At 46.1% G+C, this 23765-nt stretch overlaps 1 protein-coding gene across 1 annotated transcript in view; it reads left to right on the forward strand.

The window, feature by feature from the left end:
- Window positions 1-23765, forward strand: part of CACNA1G (calcium voltage-gated channel subunit alpha1 G) — a 146132-nt gene that overhangs the window by 93276 nt on the left and 29091 nt on the right. Inside the window, exons 20-28 of the mRNA XM_068413461.1 lie at window positions 5355-5455; window positions 6615-6738; window positions 9666-9734; window positions 10607-10791; window positions 16825-16951; window positions 19618-19743; window positions 20356-20445; window positions 21033-21246; window positions 23705-23755. Coding sequence (XP_068269562.1) covers window positions 5355-5455; window positions 6615-6738; window positions 9666-9734; window positions 10607-10791; window positions 16825-16951; window positions 19618-19743; window positions 20356-20445; window positions 21033-21246; window positions 23705-23755 — 1087 coding nt within the window. The remainder of the gene's footprint in view (window positions 1-5354; window positions 5456-6614; window positions 6739-9665; window positions 9735-10606; window positions 10792-16824; window positions 16952-19617; window positions 19744-20355; window positions 20446-21032; window positions 21247-23704; window positions 23756-23765) is intronic.

Here is a 23765-nt window from a genome sequence, read left to right on the forward strand (position 1 = left end):
GGCATCATATTAAGTATTTCAGTGCAGTATCAGATGGTTCATGATAGAGACATCAGGGCAAAACTTGCCAGTTTCCACTAAAAGGTGCAGAGCAAAGGCTATCTCTTGGAAATATATGCTTTTCTGTTTTGTTTGAGTTTTTTTTTAAAAAAAAAAAAAACAACAAAAAAACAAACCAAGTAACTTTCTCCTCTCTCCAACCATTATTCAACTTTTTGCCCCCAGGCACAGCAGCAGACAATTTCTATTGACATCAACAGGCAACCAAAGGGCAGGGTTTGGCTCCCCATTCCCATGGAAGCATTAGTCCTGTAGAGACAGTGGTAATTTCAAAGGCTTTGCATTAATTTCCATATGAAGAGGCATTAGGCCAATAAGCATCTCTCTTTCATGGGCCTGAAAAGTACCATTTAGGAAATATTATGGATTTGTCTGCTTTTCCAAGGTTCTTGCATGGCTAGCAGAGAGGGGGCTTGAGCTGGGTGGCAGGATGCTCACGGGGACTGTCCCGTTGGGATGTCCTCGGGACAGTTTTGGGGAGTTTTGGGATGTTTTCTGCTCTTCCTAGATTACCTCTTTGTTTCACTTTACCTTGTTCTCAGGCTTAAAAATGCGGTGGTGTCGTGTGTCATCCTGAGGGTAACTCGGTTTCTGTTGGTGAAGTGGATGAGTTTTGGGTAGAGCCATGTGATGGTAACCAGGGTTGTACTGAAACAGGAAAGCTGCAGCTTGTGAACATGATTTTACTGTATTTCACTGAGTTTGTTGACTGAAAATGGAATTTGGAGCATGTGAAGGGATGCGAAAGGCAGCGGTGACTCCAGAGAAGGAACAGGAGGAGAAAGAGAGTTAGTGCTGGCAGAATGGAGTCACTCAGCCGTGAACCGCCTTTAAAAAAAGCCATTATCCCATTACGTCTCCAGCATGGATCCTTAGCCTGGGATTTCTGCTGATTGTCTTAACCTGATTTTTAACCTCCATAAAATAAATTAAATTTTTAAGAAAAGGAGCAGTAATTATTTTTTGAAAAAGCACTGTTAAAAGTGATCAAGAGTCCATGCTCTTTATCGCTAACTAGGGATTTTTTTTTCATGCTCCAACATCTGCGTCTTTTTCCAGCTCACCTGGTCCAAACATCCCGCGGGTCCCTTCCTTTTCCCCTGCCAGATCAGAAGCCAGCAGCTCCCCTTGTGCTGGACATTGTGTGATGGGACAAGTCCCTCCTCTCCCGTCCCACAGCCCCAGCCAGTGCTGATGACAGATTTTGAATAAGATGCATGTTTTTAATCTTTATTACTGCTGCTTTTAGTATAAACCAAATGTCGTTGTCTTCTGTGTGCTAAGGTCTGACCACGCAGGTTTAGAGCAAAGGTCCTTCAATCCTCTTCCATGGAACATTCTGAAGCAAATATCTAGGGAAAGAATAAACAAAATAAGGTCATTAAATCATGCCCCAGCTCATGGTATAGCCACACTCAGCAGCTGGGACATCCACAGCTGGCTGGTGCCTTTCCCCATGCTCCGAAATATGTCTTCACTGCAAATCACTAAACCAGATGGATTGGAAAATATTGCTTAGATTAGCAAAGTGAGCCCCCAGGTTGCGGAGCTTCCCTTTGTGATTCCCTCCTGACATTTGGGGGGATGCTTTGCCCTAAATTAGCCTTGACAAAGTCATAAAAAAAAAGTAATTATTTGTTAAATGGAAAAAATAAAATCCAAAACTCCTCCACCAACAAAAGAAGAACTCAACTGTTATTCAGATCAAAGTAATCCTAAATATGCCCTTCTGCAACAAAGCTTCACGTCTCTCCTTGCTGGCTGGTTTTGATTGCCTCTGCGCAGAAATGAAAGCAAGCGCAAAGGCTGCGTTTGGATCTCCCAGGCTCCCGTTATATTAGTGCCGCTCCGCTGCCTTCAATGAGTTTATTCTGAATTTACATCCCTCCGAGGGGCCAGACTCAGGCCCCTGATAGCTCTTCTCCCCAGAAGTATGAAATCAGGGGGCTGAAATCTGTTCTTCGTTGCGTGAATGCAGGCAAGGGGAAACTTCACGGAGAGAGCGATGTGCTGCCTGGTTGGGTTCGTGTGGCTGTGACTGAGACCAGGATCTGCTGCGAAGTCTTTGTTCATAGATCATAGACAAGACACGTTATCTGTTCACATCTGCTGGATTTTGGATGCTTTTGGATGCTTTTCTACCCAAATTGCTGAGCGCTCAGAGCAGAAAGTGAGAAAAATATTGAATCTGCAACCAAATGTGTCCCCTCCTCCCATAATCCCCATTGCATGCTGCAATGGCAGCTCCTTTCCCCTTTGCCTATTGCACTTTTTTTCTGTGGTGTGCAGTCCAGCTGCTCCCAAACCCTCTCAGCCTGTCCCTGCTCCATATTTTAAATTAAATAATCAGGTCCTGAGCACCTCCATGCAGCTTCCAGCTTGCCTGGAGGTCTGTTGCCACTTGTATAGCGTTTTTCAGCAGTTCCTCCCCATCCTTATAATAAATCTTTTATAAATCTAAGCCGCTCCCTTACTCCGAGGAGTGCATCAGTCATCTTTTAATGCCAACCGCCTTTCATCCTGCCCTCAAAAGTACATTAATGTCTGAAAGTCCTAAAAAAAAAAAAAAAAAAAGCCACACATTCCTCAGCAGCTCTCATTGCTGTGGGATTGGAGGGCCCCATTAGCGTGCCACGGGGTGAAGGCAGCACCCAGCAAGTTCCATCACACCATGTCCTGGCCCCTGCCTGCATGCTGGCGGGGGAGTTTGGGTGGTCCTACCCAGGGAGGTTTTGTCTAAGTTACTGGCACCTGAATTAAAAAGTAGTTTTCTTCTCCCCCCTCCACCCCCAGTCTTTATTCATCCTGTCCAGGTGTGTTTATGAACAAATGGATAGGATTTAAGCCATGTAATTGATGTATCACTTTGAACATAAAGCAGACTTAAGCAGCAATCAGCCTGATTGTAGGCAGTTGGTGCGTGTCTGGACCTTGCGGAGAAAGCGTTTGATGGGACTTAGGCTGGAAATGCTCAGGTTTTATTTCACAAATACCTTACATTTGGCTCAAATTAACTGAACTGCGCTGTTCCACCAGTGGAAATCTGGAGTAATTCCTTTGACTTTAGATTTCTGTGGATGTACTTGGCCCTGTACAGAGCAGCCCTGGCTGAGCTGGCCCCGGCCGAGCCCTCGTGCTTGCCCTTACTCTACCACGCTGAATAGAGGGACATGATGGAAGATCACTTTTTGCCTTTGTTATCTGATTTAGCCCATGAACTGCAATCTGCAACAATTAGCCAAACCCCAAAATATCTTTGGCATTAAAATTGGACAAAAGGAATACAAAGAAGCATTCTGTGCTGCTGACGCATTACCATTCACTACAAATCCCCATGATAAATACCAGAACTGCTTTGAATAATAGATACTTCTGGAAACCTTCCAGCTCGCAAAAATGAACTGGACCAAGTCGTAGCTATTACTCCATGTCCAGAGGCTGGAGTAGCAATCGCTCTTCTCACTGCAACTTTGAGCAGACACCTGATTTTTATCCATTTATTTACCTTTGTTAAATCTATGGATAATTAAGCTAACTAGGCTGCTCCAAGGGATAACCCAGCCCCAAGGATGCACGCTCTATTAAATACAGTTTAGAGAGAAGGGAGCAGTTCTGATTCCTTGGCTGGAGTTGGAAAAGGGATGCGAGAACAGCCAAGACATGGCCAAAAGCTACTGGTGTGCCGTGGCGTGGCCTGCGTTTGCGTCGAAGGGGAGGGAAGGACGGAGGGAAGGACGGACGGCTGAAGGAGAGAGGTAGAAAGATCTAGCTTTTTTGTTGTTATTCAGACTTTTCTTGTTATTTTTACGAGGTGGTTTTCATTTTCTGAAGGGTTCAGGTTGTCACCAAGCGCTTTCGTTAAAACTGACACTACACTAGCTATTACCCATTGCTAATGAGACCCCTGGCTGAGTGCGTATAGGAACAGAAAGCACTTCCTCCATTCCACTCAATTACCCTAACAAATTCCATTTTTACAGCCCAGAGTACCTCCAGTTTCTAAGAGTTTGGCTCCAAATGAATCCCCCTCCCTGTTGCTAGGGTGAAATAAATAAAAGTGCCTCAGCCCTGGGGTCCGGGCGCTCCTGCAGCCACGTTCCCACGTGTGTGCACATCCAAGCCCAGGTGGTAGCAGGAAAATAAGGGTAGCGAAAGAGCAAGGATTCATTTTTACGTGTCTGTAAACACAAAACACTGCAGTGACATTGCACACACCGGTCTGTGGATTTATCTTCTGGTGCTTCGATTTGGAAGGGCTGGGAAAGCCCCGGCATGGTGGGTGAGATGTTCGTCTGGCTTCTGCCGGCTGTCTGTGCACAAGATGCTAGCGCTGCAATGTCAATTGGATTAAAGATCCTGCCCTCCCCTCGGAGACCTGTGGGTGAGAAGGCAACAGGACCTAATCCGGAGGCTGTTGCAGCTGGGACGAGGCTTCCCCTCAGTATCCAATTTTTCATGTCTTTAGTTGACCTGTTGGCCAAGGCTTTTACAATCTGCCCTCCTGACCTTAAATGACTTTGCAGGCGGTCTAAAGCATAAGTACGCATGGCTGAGGATGCACTGTGGTTTCAAGTAGGAATTAATTTGCGGGAGTCGGATGGCCCGTGTTCATGCAGAAGGTCAGGCTGGCCACAATGTTCCCTTCTGGCTTCATAATCTCCCTTCTAATCTGTTCATGCTGAATGAGAGGCAGATGCTCGCCGTTACATTCCTGGACCAAAACTCAGATCCCAAACGATTTCTTCAGCTTCCCAGTGGTGCACAGACATAGAACTTGGCCCAGCAAGCCCCAGGAATCCCTCCCTCTGCTCTCCTTATAATCTCTGACATAAGCATTATATATTCTTAAAAAAACTCCAGATGACAAAAACCCGACAAAAATACCCCAAAAAGCTTAGAAGATTCAGGCAAGCAACTGATGGGTATCTGGAGGGACTGAGGCTGCTCGGAGTGGGTTATCAGTCCTCTGGGCAAAGGTTTTATTTACTGTGTTAGTCCTCTTGGCTAACTGTGTGCCAGATGCAGTTACTGTGTGGAAGAAGAAGCAAGACCAAACCCTGCGAGGTTGCAGGGCCAGCACAGCCCTTGCCCGGCTGCCAGAGCTCCTTCCTCTGCCCAGCAGGGCCTTTCTTTCGGAGGTCATTTTATTTCAGCTTTACTGAGCACTTGGAGATATGTGTTGAGTGAAAAATTGCCCTGAATCCTTCCCTTGGAAGTTCTGGGGAGTTTATTTTTTTAACAGTTCTCTCTGTGTTTTCCTCCTGGTATGTTTCTGCTGTACATTTTCCTCCTAGAGCAAAAGGGACCACATGAAGGCGTGGGTACGGGCACATCTCCCCACCTGCTGCAAAGAGAGAGACTCCTGGTCCATCTACATCTTTGCTCCTCACTCAAGGTAAGGTGGCTGTGCTCGAGCCGGGGCGGCACGCTGAGCACGGATGCCCTCCCTACGATGGCTCGCTCTGCCCATGTATCCCAGATTGGGTCTCTATATGTCAGTCCTCAAAACTCCCAGTGCTTCCCCTGCTCCAGTACTACGTGGGGGTCATAGAGAGCTGCTCTGGGGTGGGCATGGCCCTGGCATAGGAGTATCTTGTAGACACCCATAGCCCAGGGTCAAGTTCATCATTTGCTTCGTCAGCGATGCCGGCGCTCTGCAAGTTTTTCACTCGATGGAGCATGGAGTGCTTGAAGCAGGGGGAAAGGTGCTGCATTAGGCAGATAAATCTGAATTTGCCTCCAGTGCACACTTACAAGACAGCAAAGGACACTCCTTGACCTCCTAAACCTGCCTCTCAGCCTGGACTTCTCTGTCCTCCCCCTTCCCTTCCTCCCTCTCCTAACAACCCCCAGAAAACACCCCTTCCTCACCCGTGGGCCCCCAGCTCTGCCCTTCCCCATGCCCAGCCGTGCCTCGGCCAGCTGGGCTCAGTGCTCTCCGTGTTCCTCTGGACATTAACCCACGCTCAGCGAGGGTTTCCCGTGTTTGAGCTGGTGGGCCCTGGGCAGCATTCGAGTTCATTCATACAAAGATTAGAGAGATTTTCAGAAACAGACTTTGGGAAATGTAATATGGTATTATAAATCCTGGATCAGTGTACAGCCATCTGTCACAATAAATAGCTTCTGTCCCTTTGTTCCGCGTGCGCTCAACCCTTACGGGCTTGTTGGGAGTGTTTCTTCCTTTATTTAAACTCAACCTGAGCACTACAGACCAGGTAGGGGGTCAGATCCAAACCTGGCCGCGTGTCCGAGTTGTGGAAGCAGCTGCTCCATTTCCAGTGACCCAAAGTGCCCTATGGACGTTACCAGGGCTTGAAATTTGTGGCCCATTTCTGTACCTTGGATCCTTTTCTATTCATACCCCGATCTGCCTGCAGCATGCGGCTCTGCCAGGGAGGGGATTGGGAGATTGTAGCTCATCTGCTTTGCAGACGGAGCGCTCAATTCCCCTGCCATGTGTCGAGCTGCTGCATTTCTCCCCAACCAGTCAAGCATTAATAGAGTCTGTGTCCCCTCTTTTTTTTTTTTTCTTTTTTCTTCTTTTTCCGCAGATTCCGTCTGATGTGCAATAAAATCATCACGCACAAGATGTTTGATCATATCGTCTTGGTGATCATTTTCCTGAACTGCATTACCATTGCCATGGAACGACCCAAAATCGAGCCTCACAGTGCTGTGAGTTTCCAAGGTTAAACTTTTCCTGTGCTCCTCATGGAGCTGACACTGGCTTGGACCCCACTGCTGTGCACTTGGTCTCACTTTCTTTCTCTTTTTAAAAAGAAAAGCTTTGGAAGCTGCCAACACACCCTGTGTATCCTTTGAATTAGGTACAGCTACTCTCCTGGTCCCTACCCAGTGTCCTTTCAAAGTACAAGAGCAGAGCTCATGGCCTGCAATATATCAAATATCCCATTTCTGCAAGTACGATCGAGGTTTTAACACATGACATCTGTCTCAGTCTCGTCTGATAAACCTTCAAACACTTTTCCTCTCTCAACACAATGTTCGTTTCTTCCATCTGTTCTTCATGGGCATGTATGTGTGGTGCGAAGGGAATGGGGGAAACTGTTCATTTCGTACTCTTCCCTCCTCTTTGTGTATCAGCTTTGTTGTGACACAAGCAAAACTGAATTGATACATGCACTGTAATGCCATTTCCCTGAACCATTTTGTTTTAATAGACTACATAAGGATTTCTCAAACCAGACTCTCACAGCACCAACATCCATCAGTCAGAGGGGCAGAATCATCCTATTGCTCTTTTATTTTAGCATAGATTGTGGCTGAGAGATACGCTGGGCTCTTGCTGATGTATTGCAAAAGACTGCTCATATCGCAACCATATAGAACCTTGTTTTGTTGGTGTAGGTGGGTCAGGCTGTTCATTTTTTGTGGATCTTCAATGTAAGACCTTAAAACTGGAGTCTTTGTTGCTCTGTGCCCATTTGAAGCTTTCCCTAGTAGCCCTCCTTACTGAAATAGTTTGCCCAGTGGTCCCTCCCCTAAATCCATTTTTTTTCTTTTGGTTATCACGCAGTTGTGGTGCACCAACTCGCAGCTACAAGAAGAGGGCAGGACTCCTGCTGATCTAGCAGGAGGCTGTCACCCTGCTGTTCCCCAAATGGGGCACCCTGCGAATGTCCCTTGAAATCCCAAATACTTCTTTGGAGCCACTTGCTGTTTCCTCTGAGAGTCACCATTCACCCAGGCTGGCTCCAAAAGGAACTGTAGTTGCACAGAGATGAAAGGAATGGGTGACATGCGTGGGTCAGGGGAGTCCACAGCAAAGAGCTGTAGCACGGAAAACCAGTACTTCGTATATGAGAGGAGGAGGATGAGCTGTGGTGTCCCTGGACATTGGAAGAGTGCAGAGAGGAAAGGAGACAGGGACTGGTGTGAGGTTCATCAGCATCAGGTTATAACCAAGGGAACCAAAAGGGTTCATCCAGGGCTGGAGCTGAGCCGGACCACGGTCTGGGTGCAGCAGGGAGAAGGGGGATGCTGAGCGGTGGGGCAGGGAGCAGGGGAGGCAAGAGGAGTGCACGGGCCCTTCCTGTGCTGATGGGGCTCTCATCTGGAAACCAAGAGAGTTAGTTTAGCTTGAGTTGTTTAAAATAATTGTACTTTGCTTCTATGAGCTGTGGATTTTCTAGCTGCTTCAAGCGAGTTCTCTTTCCCTGTCCCAGTTTCAGCTGGCTTATCTGAACAGGGGATGCTGTTGCTAGCCAACACGCACTCCCCATTGCAGAGTGCGCAACATGGGCAGGGGAGATTATCCTTCAAAATAGCCACACGCTTGCCAGAGAGGAATGTAATATCCTCAGTTTCTCCTCCATGCTATTGCTGTTTTATCTCCAGCTCCACAAGCAGGTCCCTACCTTCTTTCTCCTGCACACTGCCTACCCCCTACAGCAGTCTTTTGTGTGGCAGTCAGCTAACGGCCGGAGATGTTTCCTATCACAGCTCAGGCAATCACAGTGCAGGTCTAGGACCTAATTAATTATGGACCCAGTATGGAAACAAGCTGCTCTGTGGTTCCTGAGTCACTTTCAGTAAATCATGATCTGGCAAGTGAGAGAGTTGCCAAGGTGTTTTGTCTTGTTTAAATTGCATCTCATTTTGAGCGAGAGATCTGCATCTCTTACAGGACTGCTCTGTAGGGAGAGGCAGAAATAAATCCAAAAGCGTTATTAGCAGAACTGGGGCTGGTTCAATTGTATGCGCACATGCAGACGTGCAGACGCATCATCTTTCCTCCAGCCTCCGCCTTCTGCTGTCCATTTCTCAGTACAGGCAATCAGAGATTGTTCGGGGATTAGGGAAAAGTGTAATTTATTTAATGATCATCATTAAAAAGAAAGGTTTCTGCTAACTACAGATAGGGAACCAGTCCATGGTCTCATCTGTAATCACTAGCTGCTATTGCAGAGTGGTGGCAGTGAGGACTGCATGGTCTGGTGGATAGTGCAGGGGACTGAGAGATGAGACTGTTGGGCTTCATGCCCAGGTCTAGCCTGTGGCTTTGGGCAAGTGAATCAACCTTTTGGGGACAGGTCTCAGCTGGCGTAAACCCCCAGAGCTTCACTGACTTTGGTGGAGCTATGACAACTCATGCCAGCTGCACTTCGGCGTCCCATGGGTCCTGCTTGCCTTGCAGCACAGCCACTCTAATATTGACTTAATTTCTAGGCGAATCGGGAGCTCAGTGATATTTGCACTGTGCGGTGACGTCCGCAGGTGAGGGGCAGGTAGAGTTTTGTCAAGCATGCTCCACGGGAGGGAGATGTCCCTGTTTCAGCTGAGGGGGGGCAGAATTTGGGGGCAGGTGGGGGATTTGGGGGCAGATGGGGGGATTTGGGGGCAGTGCTGGTGGCTGCCCCTGTCCATGGTGCTGACACAGACCCGGGTGCTGGTGGTGCTGAACCGTGCGATGTGTTACTGTCTAAATATTTGGATTTTCCCCTCTTTGGAGGCAAACAGTCTGAGCCTTGTTTCAGCACAGAAGCTGGAGAACAGTTAGCAACTGCCCAAATTTGCACAGGGAGATGTACAGCTGCAGAGAGCAGGCTATAAAACATTGTCTCTCATTTTCTTTTTTATAGGAACGGATTTTCCTAACGCTCTCCAACTACATCTTTACAGTTATCTTCCTGACTGAGATGACAGTTAAGGTAAATGTAGCTGGAGGATAAGTGTGCCTGTATTATAGTAGTGATATTTTATTACAGTGGACTTGCAAAACCTCTAGGTCTACCAGCTACAAGAGAGGTTTATATTTTCCTCTTTTGAATCATATTCAAATACCCACCACATGCCTTATTCTGAGCGTGTTTTACATCAGAACAATTTCATTGAAGTTGCTTTTGATTTACAGCATTATATGAGCAATGGGATGCTTCAATTCAGCAATCCTTCCCTATTCAGCAAAGCTCTTGAGCACATGCTTAACTTCAACCATGCATGTAAGTCCCATTGTTTTCAACCAATTGTCCTCAACAATCGAAGCAGCTATGTGCTTTCCTGAGGAGGGAGAGACTTAAGAACATTGAAACACTTTGCTGGATTTCAGGCAGGAAGCTCAGAAACCCATTGCTGTAAATCTCTCTTGTGGAATTCATAATCATCTCACAGAAAATTGCTCTTTCTTTGGAAAGTTTCTCTAGTTTCTTTATTTGCAAGGCATGTAAATGATTGCTTTGGGTCAGCCACTCTGAACCTTTACTCCAGCAGTCTGTAGGAATAAAATATGATCAAACTTTTAATGCTAGAGCTAAACACATTAGGAACAGTTTTGTGCAGCTAGGTTTAGCTGCATTAAAAATATATCAGCTGTAAGGGACAATCTGGGATGTTTCTGCAGAGGTATTTTTACTGTTCTTGCAATATAACACTTTGCTGATTTGTCTAATTAGGCTTCTATACTGGGAAGCAAATGGACTCACAAACTTGTATCTGTAAATAACGCATTCTCAGCAGGTTGCTAACTGGAAGAAGCATATTGGATGTGATAGTCATAATTTCTTGCAACTTGGTGTCTGGGCAGGTGGTGGCACTAGGCTTGTGTTTTGGGGAGAGAGCCTACTTGAAAAGCAGCTGGAACGTGCTGGATGGGGTGCTGGTTCTCATCTCTGTCATCGACATCCTGGTCTCGATGGTGTCAGACAGCGGCACGAAAATCCTGGGGATGCTACGGGTTTTGAGACTGCTGAGGACACTGCGGCCCTTAAGGTAAGCAGAGGATGAGGAAGACCTAAAAGAGTGTAGGGTGTGCGTGCCAAAGGGGGAGCTGAGCCTCTCCCACAGGCAGCAGCATTTGTGCAAGGGAAGGGATGGGCAAGGCAAGGGCACGGCGTCTGTCACCAGCGTTGTGCCCAGCCTCCTGCTGCTCCACAGACAATGAGTGTCCGCAGGTCCTGCAGAGCCGCACGGAGCTCCAGGCGCTCGCTGTGTTTTGGGACCAGCCCCAAGTGCAGTAGTAAGCTGATCAATGCCTCTTTTGCTCATTAAAACACACATCCCCTGCTATTTGTGTTCTCATTTGCTCTGTGTAAAGTGCAGCTTAACAGCTTCTTCTCCCCCTTTCCTTCAGGCAGTCAATGGCTTTCGTAACAAAGAAGGAAATTAGTAGCAGGTGGCAGATCATTTTTAAGGAAGCAGAGACTAAACTGTTGCTTAACCTAGAATGCAAAGAAGCTTTTTTTCCTCTCATTCCCCATTAATTTTACAGAGACATTTATTTTGAAAATTGATGAAAGCAATTGCCCTGCTAACTTGGTCCCCCATCTCTGACAGCAGGCAGTATCCCATGCTCCAGGGGCAGGCACCCCTTTGACAAGAACTTGCCCAAGGACCAGCCTCTTCCAAACAGGCATCTGTTTTGTCCTGTACCCCAAGGCACGAAGGTTTCTCTCCATGCTAAATGCAGTCGCTCTTTAATACCATTGTTGCTGCTCTTGTTATGCAGCAGCTAATAAACCTTCCTGCTCAAAGCATCTTTGTGTGCCTGTCATATCTTACTGCTGCTTCCTTCATAAAAGGTTTGCTTTGAGTCAGGATTTTCTCTTTCAGGACAGAAAAATAGGACCCTGCTTCTGACAGAAGATGTTGGTTTACTACCCCTTGTGTGAATAATACGTCTAAACAACAATGGCCATGCCTATACATATATCTTTCAAATATTCTCAGCAGCTATGAAAGACATTCTGTTAAATTGGGCTATGTGTACGTTGTGCCTGGTGAGTTTTAGGATGTGAACGGCTTTAATCATTTTTATCTGGGCAGACAGCGCCATTGGTGGGGTTCAGCTCCCTGACCATATGACTAGACTGTCTTCCTACGTGACTCCAATTCAGACTTTTTTTCCTCTTCATGTGTACCCCAGCATCTACATGTCAACTGTAGTTTCTGGGGGCAGTTTCTGCCAGACTGCTGGTTCGGTAGATCTGCTCTGCTCTTCTGTTTTGGGTGATTATTGACCCATGTTAAGAAAACCTACAAAATAATCTGGATAGCTCTAGGTGAAAGAAGGATTGATTTCCCATCTCTGAACTGTGGGATGCAAGTATCTCTCTTGAGGTGGTGTGGTTATATCGGATCTAGGGGAAGAGGCTTGGGTTGTGCTGAGCCCTACTAGAGTCACCTGTCTTGGGTTGTGCTGAGCGCTGCCAGAGTTACCTGTCTGACCTAGTAAATGCCCTGTATGCTTCTTTGTAGATCTATAGGTCTTCATTTACTAGAGCTTTTCTCTGCAGTCACCTATGTGCACAAGTAGTCTGCAGTTCTGGGGAATAATCCACTGAGTAACTGCAGGCTGGCAGAAGACCTGCCATCTGGAGTGTGTGCAGGATTAGGCTCTTCCATTGCTATTCCATTCCTGTTGGCATTTGATATGTTTTCTCAAGAGAGCGTGTGAATGTTTTCAGCCAACATACTGCTTTCTACTACAAAGGAAATGTAAAAAGACAGCAACAAGCCCATTCCCTAAATATGTTCACAATCAGTTCTATTCCCCTGTAATTAGATTTGTAGGAAATGAAAAAGCAGCCATCGAACTGGGGGCTTTTCAGTAAGTCATAAATCTCCGCATGTGGAAACCCATCTGCCTCTGCGATGCACATCTGGGCTGCCCTGAGCACGCCTCTGCCCACAGCTGCCCGCTCTGCCTTTGCTGCGGGCTGCACCGCGTGTCTCAGGGATCACGTCGTCACTGCCTGGGATGTGCAGCTGGATCGACATGGGATCATAGCTGGGACAGGTGACCTGAGGTCTTTGCACACTGTGGCTCCAGTCCCTGCATCCAGGTCAAGTCCCCTGCGGAGACCAAGCCAATGTGTTTCCTTTCCAGGAAAGCGTAGGGCAGAGACCAAAGCGAATGCTCTGACCCCACCACAGAGGAGCTAACCCGGCTCCTTCTGTCCTCCTCTTCTGGGGGCACTCAGGGACAGGGCTGCAGGGAGGACACCCTCTGTGAGAAGCCAAGCCACGGCTGTGCGTGTCACAACTCACAGCCCTTGTCGTCTCTGTGTTGGCTTTTCTGGTTGATGGTCTGAAAGGGTTCTTCTTGCAAAAGACCTCTCTCATTCTGTCTCTTATTTTATGCTGTGAAAATAGCCTGTTGCTTTATGCAGCACGCGAAACCACGCGTGCTTGTGCCTTTTGCACAGGCATTAAAAAAACTGGCCTGTGTGCCAGTCATGGGCTTTTGATTGCATGATTGATTATCAGCCTCCAAATTGAATCCATGAGGATTTGAGCCCAGCTTTATGACCAGAATTCCAAAAATATATCAACAAAGGAGTGACATTTAAAGACGTTTCCATGACCCTCTGATGTTTCAGCCAGTAGAGGGATTGCTTATACAATAACATTCCTTCCTAATGTGTTCAACCTGCTGTTGTTGGGATCAAGTGTTGTAGCTTAAGATACAAGAGAAATCAAAATTGAAAATGTATTCAGAATTAATGTGGATGAACTTCAGTACTGTTTTACTCTCTACAGAGCCTGGGCTTTGACTTCCAAAGCAGAGGGATAAATTATTCACTTTTCATACCATTGCAGGATGAAATAGCCATTTCATAGACTCTCTTCTATCTATCATATTATCACCTTTGCTAATTTTTTTTTAATCTGTGGAGGAAGGTCTTCATTAATGTTGATCTGCTACTTCATGTAAGTGCTCCTTCTTATGGGAGCTCTGATCAGACTAGCAGAGTTAACGTTAGTAAATGTGATCCAGCTGGGGTGAGGCTGGCAGTGGGTTTGGAGTGTTTCACACCAGGGGTCTGGGAAGGCTGAGACCAGCAGAACCAGGAGGAACTCAAGGGATTAACATTTCTTCACATTGAAAAGAAAACCAAAAAAGTCTCATTTCAATTTCCCCATTTGTCATATGCCTAATGCAGACTGGAATTGTCCTGAATGCAACCTCGGCGAGTCTACAGCTCTGGCATGCCTGGAGGGCTCCAAATCAGCTGCATCCTTCAGCAATAAATTGCAGGAATGGTGGGTCAGATAACATGAGTTTACAACCTGATATCGGCAGGACCTTGGGCAATATTGATGAGGCACGGGGGTGCTGTATGTTGACATATTGGAGGTGACACTAATAAGCTGGAAATGCTGAGGATTTCGTTGGCACTTCTTAGAGTGTTATCAGACTCTCAGAGAGCAGCAAGAGTCTTTGCACGGACTTGCCTTCATGTTGGATCAGGCCCTTAGTCTGAGGCAGCTCCAAGGTCTGAAGGTTTTCATTAGTAAGAACTATTATTTTTCAAAATCTTTTCAAAGTCTTCTCTCCCTGTAGGGCTGGAAACAGCATTGGCACGGAGCTAAACTAGTGGCAGCCTTTGCCCTCATGCATTCTCATTCGAGGAATTCCCTGGTTGATCAAAACTCTGAGAGCAGCCAAATGCTGCAGTTTCTCAGCCCTTTTTTTCTCAACGCACATGACTTTGTAAAGTCAGATGAGTAACCTCCTATTTTCTCTCTCTGCTGGATGCCAAATAGTATCTCACAAGGGAAATCACTTTATTATTTCAAGAATAGACTTTCTTAATAAGTGTTGGAGAATATTATCAATTTTAGACTCCGGAGACTAAATTTCTTCCTTGTTCCCCAAAATTTAAGGATGCTCCAGTAAGTTCTATTTAGAAGACCTGATTTCGGTTCCATCCTGTGTGACACTGGGCAGAATACCTAAGTCAGGATCCCTACAGGCACCAAAGTACCTAATTTCTATTGAAATCATTGGAAATGAGGTGCCTGCATACTTCTGAGAACATTGCTTCTGGTCCTCCCAGGCCTCAGTTTCCCATCTGTAGTTTGGCAGTTGTATTTCGCGCAGGACTGTGTGAGGGTAATATGTGAGGGATGGTGAGGTCTTTGGACCATCTGAGGATCCGTAAGAGCAATTCAGCCTTAGACTGCCCGTCCCAATGCTTGTTTTGTGTGCTCAGGTGGAGTGGGCAGAGCCTTTGCCCTGTGGATGCTGCCCGTTAGGCTGGATTAACCAGCTCATTGAGCCGAGCACACTAACCTGCTGTCCAGCCTCCTCTGCTGGCTGGCCTCGGCTTGGCTCTTGGCCTCGGCACAGGTACAACGTGGCGGCAGCAGCATAGCTGCCCCAGCGAGCACCTCAGCCTGGGGTAATTCACATGGGCAGTTTTGGCAGCCCACACCAACCAGTCTCCATGCTGCCACGGCTGCATGGGGTCCACACTGTCCCTTGGTGCATCTCACAGCAGCATCTGCCTTTTGTGTTTCACTGGTAAAGGAGTGGATAAAAATACCACTGTCTGTTTCTTTTTAAAAATGATAATTGATGAGTTACCCTTGGCATTTCGAGTAAATATTTAACCAGAAAAAAGGGAAATAATTTTTAGATTTTCAGGATACTGTTTAAAGCCAACAGTTTTTGAAAGACTTGGTGCCTGTGCACTGAGCTTTGCAGTTTGCTAAACCTGTCTGCTCTGGGGCAGGAGAGGGTTGGTGCAGGTTTGGCTGAGGTCCCAGCTACGGCCATGCATGTTGGGCATGTGGATGTGTCCATGGGGACCTCTGCTGGGAGCACCACAGCCCGGGGCGGCGGAGAGAGGAGAAGAACTTGGATTCTCTCCAGGCAACAAAACTCCAAGCTCTGCTTCAGATGGTGCAGCCAGAGTTGGGGTGAAACGGGAGAGGCAGTGAGAGGGCTCTCATGGCAAAGGAGAGAACCAGGCAGAAACAAGAAGGTGGGGCAGTTTGTGGCACTTTTGAATGCCAAGTGTTCAAAGGAGTTACCAGCCGGTACCCAGAAGTGCACAGGCACTTCCCTCCCCCCAACTTACACAGCAGACAGCTCTTTCTGCCTTGGGAAAGCGCAGTTTCTGTGGCATCAGTACAAATTGATTTACAAGGATAGTGAAATGCTTAATTCCAGTTGGCACCAAGAGGAGGGAGGCATGCAACCTCTTCAGATGCCTTGCTCGGCTCCCCAGCTCTCCACCTTCAGGTCTGTGAGCCTGAATACCTCATCCATCTTGCCCAGCATGGTGAGATGGCTTCCCTAAATCACACAAGCCTTTTCCTTTCATTGTAGTGTTGTCCTTGAGAGTATAGTACAGTTTCTCCTTTTTTTTTTTACCTGCTTCAGTCATGATGTCCACATTATTCTTCCCCAATCTTCTCATATGATCTAATTCTCAGTTATGAAATTTTGTGCGGTACCAGACAGAGAGGAGCTACAGAAATAAGGTTAGATGCCCAAGGTCCTGCTGGTGAAGTTTCACTTAGAGGACACCACTGGTTCAGCATCTGAGGTTATAGAGCGGGTATAAAGCAGGGGCACTGATGGTACTGAGGGGTGTATATACATCTTTATGCCTGTAGCCTGTCCAGGACTGCAAAGAGGTGTGTGTTTGTGGATGGCCCAAATCAAGAGGCTGGATCCCAGGGAAGGTGTGATCAAGGCTGGAAACCTAGAGAACTCTTTGGACCAAATGACAGGAAAAGGAAAATGCCAAGGCTTGAATATATTATAGTGAATGGTAACTAGAAGATGCTGATCAGCAAACAGATCAAGAATAAGTAGTGGGTTAGATTAAAACCCCTTTGCCTCAAACACCTCCACAATCTCACAAGTCAATCTTCCAGAATTGCTTCTTCCATCATGATTTTTGAGTTATTTGCCGTTCTAAAAAATTCCCTAATGCTGTTTTCTCCACATCTTCTATCACAGGGCAAGAACAGGACTAACATAGCTTTTGTGCTTACTTGCCCCCACAGAGTCATTAGTCGAGCCCAAGGACTGAAGCTGGTGGTGGAGACTCTCATGTCATCCCTGAAGCCCATTGGGAACATCGTGGTCATCTGCTGTGCCTTTTTCATAATCTTTGGGATCCTGGGAGTTCAGGTGAGTCCCCTCACCACTTTCTCCACTTTCTTCCCCTGGCCACACCACAGAAGGGTCAGGCCTGAGGCATGACATGTACCACCAGAAAAACTCTGCTCAGGGAAACTGTTAAATCCCATTCCTGTTCCATTTGGGAGATAACATGGGGACATCTCCCCTCCACCTTTCTTCTAGGTATAAATCAATGGGGAAATAGAAACTCTCAAAGCTGAAATTGTTGGTTTGTAAAGTCCAGAGAGACCTTGACCTGGAGATTCATTCAGATTCTGACAGCCTGTGTAACTGAAATAGAGATTTCTGAGTCTGCTTCCTGCCAGCTCTGCTGACAATATCCTCAGTCCTTGCAGGAGTGCAGGAACCTGGGGGGAAAGTGACAGTTTCCAATGCAATTGGGTTCTCATTACCTGAGAAGAAAAGATTGTTTCATATAAATATTCTGACATAACACTTATTTCTTTCTGAAGTTTTTCTGATCTGTCACAGCCAGCTTTGGAAAGCAGCTCTGTTTGGCTCTGTTTTGGAAAGGTGTCTTATATAATATTTTATACTAATATACTGTTTAAATAATAAATACAGCATTGAAAATAAACAGAGAAGAAAATCATGCCATCCATAACCATCTCAGCAGCTAGATTGGCTTAGCATTACAGTACAACAACATCCATCCATTATACTAAACAGACTCATAAAACTAAGCATGTCCCGTAAAACAATATAAAACTCAGACACAGGAAAATTTATGCCAAACAACAAAACTTGCAGTATGCTCTTTGAATTTCCTCCCGGCTAATTGTGATTGCTTTCCCTAGTGACTTGCAGTCTGACGTTAAACTGTCATGACTATTGATGTGCTTAAGTGGTAGATACAAGCAAGACTGATCCTGTATTCAGGATGCAAAATTCTCGGTTAATATTTATGTCTAATTAGGTGTAAGACGAGAGCCTTAGCTATTTTCTATACAAAGATGATCTCCCAAAGTTACAGTTGGTTTTCCCAGGTAAATATAAACTGGGGATCAAACCAGAGGTTTTTAATGCTGTTAAAACCCTGAGGTCCACAATTTGAACGGTATTTACTCTTAGCAAGACTGTTTTTGTTGTAGAGCTTGCCCACGCGTGAATAGTCATTAATAAGACACAAGAAATAGAAAAAACAAGTACAGTAGGAAACACCGGGTCTTTCACTTTCGGAAGTGCTAAAATCTGAAGCACTGACAGGGATGAGCATTTTTGCAAATTGGGCTTTGTATTTCCAAAGCCCATTAGTAGCTGTGTTACTGCTCCCACCTGAGTGGCATTACAGTCCAGCTCCTGGAGAAGTTATATTTGTAGACAATATATTAAAACCAGTCGTTTACCTTCCTGCTTAATTAAAACTTTTCTCTGTGAAGGCTGTATCTCCCCAGCCTGCCTTACCCACGGATAGTGTTTCTCCATGGAAAGATCAGGGAATACTTCTCTTCCTACCTCCAGAAGTTTTATGACTGCGTTGAGTGGTGATTAATTTTGCATGCCTAGAGAACATCCTTCTGCTGTTGATTTCTGAAGGAAACCCATGGAGTAATGCGTGGGTTTATCTTGTTCACTCTTATTTTTACTGATATTTGTCTAGAACAACAGATCAAAAACCATCAGTGTCTTTTCTCTGTATACCCAGTGGTGTTTTAAGGAGCCTGGAGAGCAGGTTGCCATTTTCCCCAAAAACAGTAATGTCAATAGCTTCTGTCAGCAAATAAAACCAGATTTGTTGGATGTCTCCCAGGCTCTGATACCATCCATCCTGCCAACATCAATCACCCTGTCTGAAGCAGTAATCATCCCCTGCCACTCTCTGTTCTGTGCACGGGAAGCACCAGGTCTAGAATTAAGCACGTGGAGGCTCGTGTTCCTCGTGCAGGTGTAAATCAGGAGTTGACTCCCCAGGAGTTGTGTCTCTCCTGGTTTACACCAAGGGAAATAAGCTCGGGATCAGGTACCTAGCACCAGACGGGCTTGACTCCTTAAGCTCTGCACAAGGAATAATTTCAGAGACGGCTGCACAGACTGCAGAGCTTAGTGACAGCTGGAGAGCAGCATTCAGGGTGAGGGGCTGGAGCTGGACTGACAGCAGTCTTGATTCAGCAAGAGCCCAACGTCACTCGCAGCAGCTCAGCTCCTCTCTGACGTGTCCCCTTGTGACCTGTAAGAGCAGAGCTTAGTCCATCACTGTGCCTCTTCAGTGCCACCTTTTCTCTGCTGACAGAGGGCCCTCGTTACACTTAATTTGTCGGTGACTCTTGAAACCAGCATCGTTAACTGGGCTGAGAGTCGCCGGAGTCATTCCACGTGTGGTAAGAAGCCATTAGCTGGTCTGGGCCATTAGTTGGGGCTACACTTGAGCTGGCGACCCAGAAGCAAAGGCCTTTAGGCTAGTCTCAGATCACTGAACCAGACAACCTAATGCATGAGGTGGGTGTCCTAAACGACGTGAAATCATGCATTTGCTCATTAGGTGCATATTATACAGGCTGCTCGCACTTAATAACCAGCACGAATGAGGCCATTTCACTTAACTTCTCCAGTCAGCGTGGGCAGTGCGGAATACCCCAGGAGAAATGCCCATCATCTGCAGAGAAATCCTGCGGACCGAACCTTTACAGTTCCTCTCTTCTTTGCGTGTTTTGCAGCTTTTCAAAGGCAAGTTTTTTGTCTGCCAGGGGGAGGACACCAGAAACATCACAAATAAATCGGATTGTACAGAAGCAAGCTACAAATGGGTCCGGCACAAGTATAATTTTGATAATCTCGGCCAGGTATTAATAGAATGGTAATCTGCTTCTTTGCTCCTTTGCCTCCTTGACTTAAAACCTGTGCATTATTATCCCATGGGATTTTCTTACAGGGCACTACCAGTCACAGTAGATATTCAGTTCACATACACAGCATTCTGTCTCTGTAAATCCCAAAGGTAGTGTTTCCAAGCAGGCATACACTCCTTTTCGGAACAGAACAAGCACATGTGGCTTCGTAGAGTACTTAATTGCTTCACTGCTACATAACAAACCAAATATATCTTGCAGAAGGGCTTGTCTAATAGAGCTGGACACTTTCAACCATCTCTGCAACACAGCCTTATTTTAGCAGCATGGTAAGGACTAATTAGTCAGGAGCAGTAGAGACCTGGAGGGTGGAAATGAAGCTGCTTTTGTGTTCGGCTTTGTGGTTTCTGAATTAGTGCTCACTGCTGAACTGGGCACTGACATTGATAGGTTTTTGCTGCCAGAAGAAACCCTGGGCATCAGTGTCCCATTATCAGACAGGTAATGATAATCCCCAGACAGGAAAGGACAAAGAGGAGTAAAATGTTACAGGTAAAAGAGCTTTAGTGCAACTATGTCTAACTTTTTTTTCCCATGTATTTCTAGGCCCTGATGTCTCTCTTTGTTCTGGCCTCCAAGGATGGGTGGGTGGATATCATGTACGATGGCTTAGATGCTGTGGGAGTTGACCAGCAGGTAGGTGCTCTAGCAGAGCTGTAAGGAATGAGTTGTCAAAGGTCGCATGTTTCAGCTATTGCTTTGCAAAGTGCTGTTGGCTTCCACAGTCAAACGGGGTTATGGGGTTGGGATCGAGGGAGCCATTTAAGCCGAGTCCTGAGGCGTGTCAAGGAGTCAAGTGAAAAGTCTGGATTTAGACCTAGCCTTTTCCATACAGACTTTGCAACACGATTGGTGTAACTAGCATTAGGAGAACCACACCTATCAAAGAATGGTTTGACTTGTTAGGCAATTTGGACGTTTCAGGAGAAAAGAAGTGCTTTGTGTAGGTATGGGTTTTCAGTAAGGGACTTACAATAGCTGCAAAGGATGCTGCTGTCCTGCTGTTGGCAGAACAGAGGTGGTTCTTCTGTCCTCAACATGCTTTGTGTTTTGGGAGTGTTCAATTAAAATGTCTCGGAGGGCTCTAACTTTCAGGAAGAGCAGAGCACACTGAGCTGCCTGAAAGGGGCACCCACGGGTTTTGTGGGTGGGGCAGCTGTATCAATTTGCTCCCATTTTTTTTTCTGAGGCTCAGTTGACATTTGCCTTCCTCCACTTTGCAGCCAGTCATGAACTACAACCCGTGGATGCTCCTTTACTTCATTTCCTTCCTGCTGATCGTGGCCTTCTTTGTCCTCAACATGTTCGTGGGGGTGGTGGTGGAGAATTTCCACAAGTGTCGGCAGCACCAGGAGGAGGAAGAAGCCAAGAGGCGGGAGGAGAAGAGGCTTCGCCGGCTGGAGAAAAAGAGAAGGAGTAAGGAGAAACAGATGGCTGGTCGGTAGTCTTTCCACATCTTTCTGAGTCCTGCTTGACCTTCCTCATGATCCCCTCCTCCCTCCCCTCCCTGCCTCGCGTCTGGTGATCATTCTTCTCCCAAAAGCATGTCCAGCTATAAAATTTGCATGAAGGAAATAGTGTCGTTTTAGGCTGAGCAAGGAGCCATGGAAGCCTTTTTAATGGCTGCATGATTTGCAATGACCTTTCCATTGGAGGTTATTTAAATTAAAATACAATAATAATCAGGAGCTGGAGCTTCTTGGATAGCAGAGCTCAGTGTTACACAAATAGTGACAACTGCAAAGATCAGCAGTGCCGGATGGCACCATAAATCTTCTGAGTCATGAGCACTGTTGCTGATAACTGGATTCACTATTTGGTTTATTACAGCCTTGTAATGCCACAGTGATGTTACCTGTCCCATTTATCAAGCAGGTTTATTTATTGGCACAGTAGCACCACTGCTATTCAAGAGTGTAATAAAATAATGGAGCCATCTCACTCTAGTAATGCTTAAAAACTCCTTAGAGAAACATATCAATGCATTTGCTTGAGAAATACAGATTAGAAAAAAAAAAAGCAGTTGAGGAGAGTAACTGACTAGATAAAATACCACTGATGCAAATTGAACCAAACTGGATATACAAGCTTGCAGCCCTGCCTAGAGAAGGCTTTACAGGTGAAAGGAGGCTAGACCTCCACTCTGCCAAAAGTCTCCAACCTGACATTTGTCTTTTAGTCTTTTTTTCTTTTAATTTGGATGAATAAGTAAAAAACGTCAGCCAGAGGCCACAGGTCGGAGGTACTCTTCTTCTCGCATGCTCTCTCTTCTGACTGAACTTTCTCCGTTGCCCTTTGTGTCCATGGCCTCACGCTTTCCCTCCCTCGTCAGTCTGCCTGCTGCTCTCTCTGTGTCCCCTTTCACATCTCTCCTCTATCTTTGACAGACTTCAGTACTGTTTAAGAGGCTGTCTGAACAGGCGCGTGTTCTGAAAACTGGTAATATTAAGTCTGTTTTATTTTTTTTTAATAGTCTAAGCGGTGTTTAATAGCTGTGACAGGCTTAATTATGCAACCACGTACTGCAATGATGTCTCAGCCTCTCTCAGTTCAGCATTTACCCACCACTTTCCTTTGGTCACATCTTTGAGTCCCATGAGCTTCACAGGTTTTGTAACCACTAGGATGTATCACACCAGCCTCTGGACATCAAACTTTGGTTTATGCCGAGAGCCTGGCTTCCTCGATGGTCAGTGGAAAGATGGAGGCTTCCCTCAAGAGCGGTGGAGGACACGTTAGACTGTTCTCAGTTAAGTGGGATACAGATGGAAAGAATTGGGGTTTGTTTTTCACATCAAGGACATGCCTAGAAAGCTCTTTTGGTCAGTCCGAGTTCCCAAACACAGTTTCAGACTGATGAGTTAGAAAATGTTTTTAAAGGCTGGATAGAAAGATCCCTATTTAAAGTTGCCATTTTGGAAAGCAGTCATTTGTGTAGAAGAAAAATAGATGTTTAGTTATTATTAATGCCCTTATTTATAATGCTAGAGGAGCTAGATGAAGAAAAGACGTAAGTCTGGGCAATTTCCCAGCGGGAAGGAATCACAAACCATCCTTGGAGATGTAGTTATTCATTCAGTCCTATGAAATGCCTAATTAAAGAGGCAATAAACAGCCATTTTACTGAGGATCAAATATTGCTGAGTATTCAATCGCCATAAAAACCTTTCAAGAGCAAAGTATGAAGCCCTCCAAATCGCTTCAGAACAGTTTTCCCAATTCACATTCAGTGAAACGTTGGTTTTAATTGACCGTGTCCAGCTTTGCCCTCGGAGGCAACAGATGTCATTGCTTAGCTTCATTCTGCATGGTGGGAACTTGCAGATTATACCAAGACTATGATTATGCCAGCAACTGCATGGGGGTTCCTTTCAGCTGGGCTTCCTGAGTGTGCCCAGATGCCCAAACCAACCTGTGGATGTCAGACATAGACAGACATAGACATCTAACTGGTTGCACACTCATTTTTGATTGTAGACTCTTCAAATGCATTTACCCAATCGGACATCTGAAAACCAGAAAAGCACGTGAGATGCCAGCTCGGTGAGATGTAGGCAGATGCAGGAGTGGTCACTGTAAGGTGCGCTCGCCCAGCAGGATATGTACAAAGTCTGTCCCTCAGAAGTGTCTTCTCCTTCATCATGGTCAAGCGAGGGGGTTCTGGGATCTCTTGGGCTTCCACCTGTGTATGTGGGAGAGGCACAAGAGCCCTTCCTTTTTCATGATGAGCCCGCGTACCTCACCCCACCCTCCATGAGGCACAAGGAGAGGATCCCGCAAGGAAACATTCCCGGTAGAGGCAATGGAGAGCCTGAGAGCCACAGGGACCTCTGAAGGGGAAGGGAAGTCTTGCTGTGTGTCCTGCCAGGTGATTAATGCCATTTCATTCTTTTAGATCTAATGCTGGATGATGTATTAATGGAGAGCTCAGCCAGTGCAGTGCAAGGTACTGGGAA

The sequence above is a fragment of the Nyctibius grandis genome, chromosome 15, assembly GCF_013368605.1.
Source record: "Nyctibius grandis isolate bNycGra1 chromosome 15, bNycGra1.pri, whole genome shotgun sequence".
Lineage (NCBI taxonomy): Eukaryota > Metazoa > Chordata > Aves > Nyctibiiformes > Nyctibiidae > Nyctibius > Nyctibius grandis.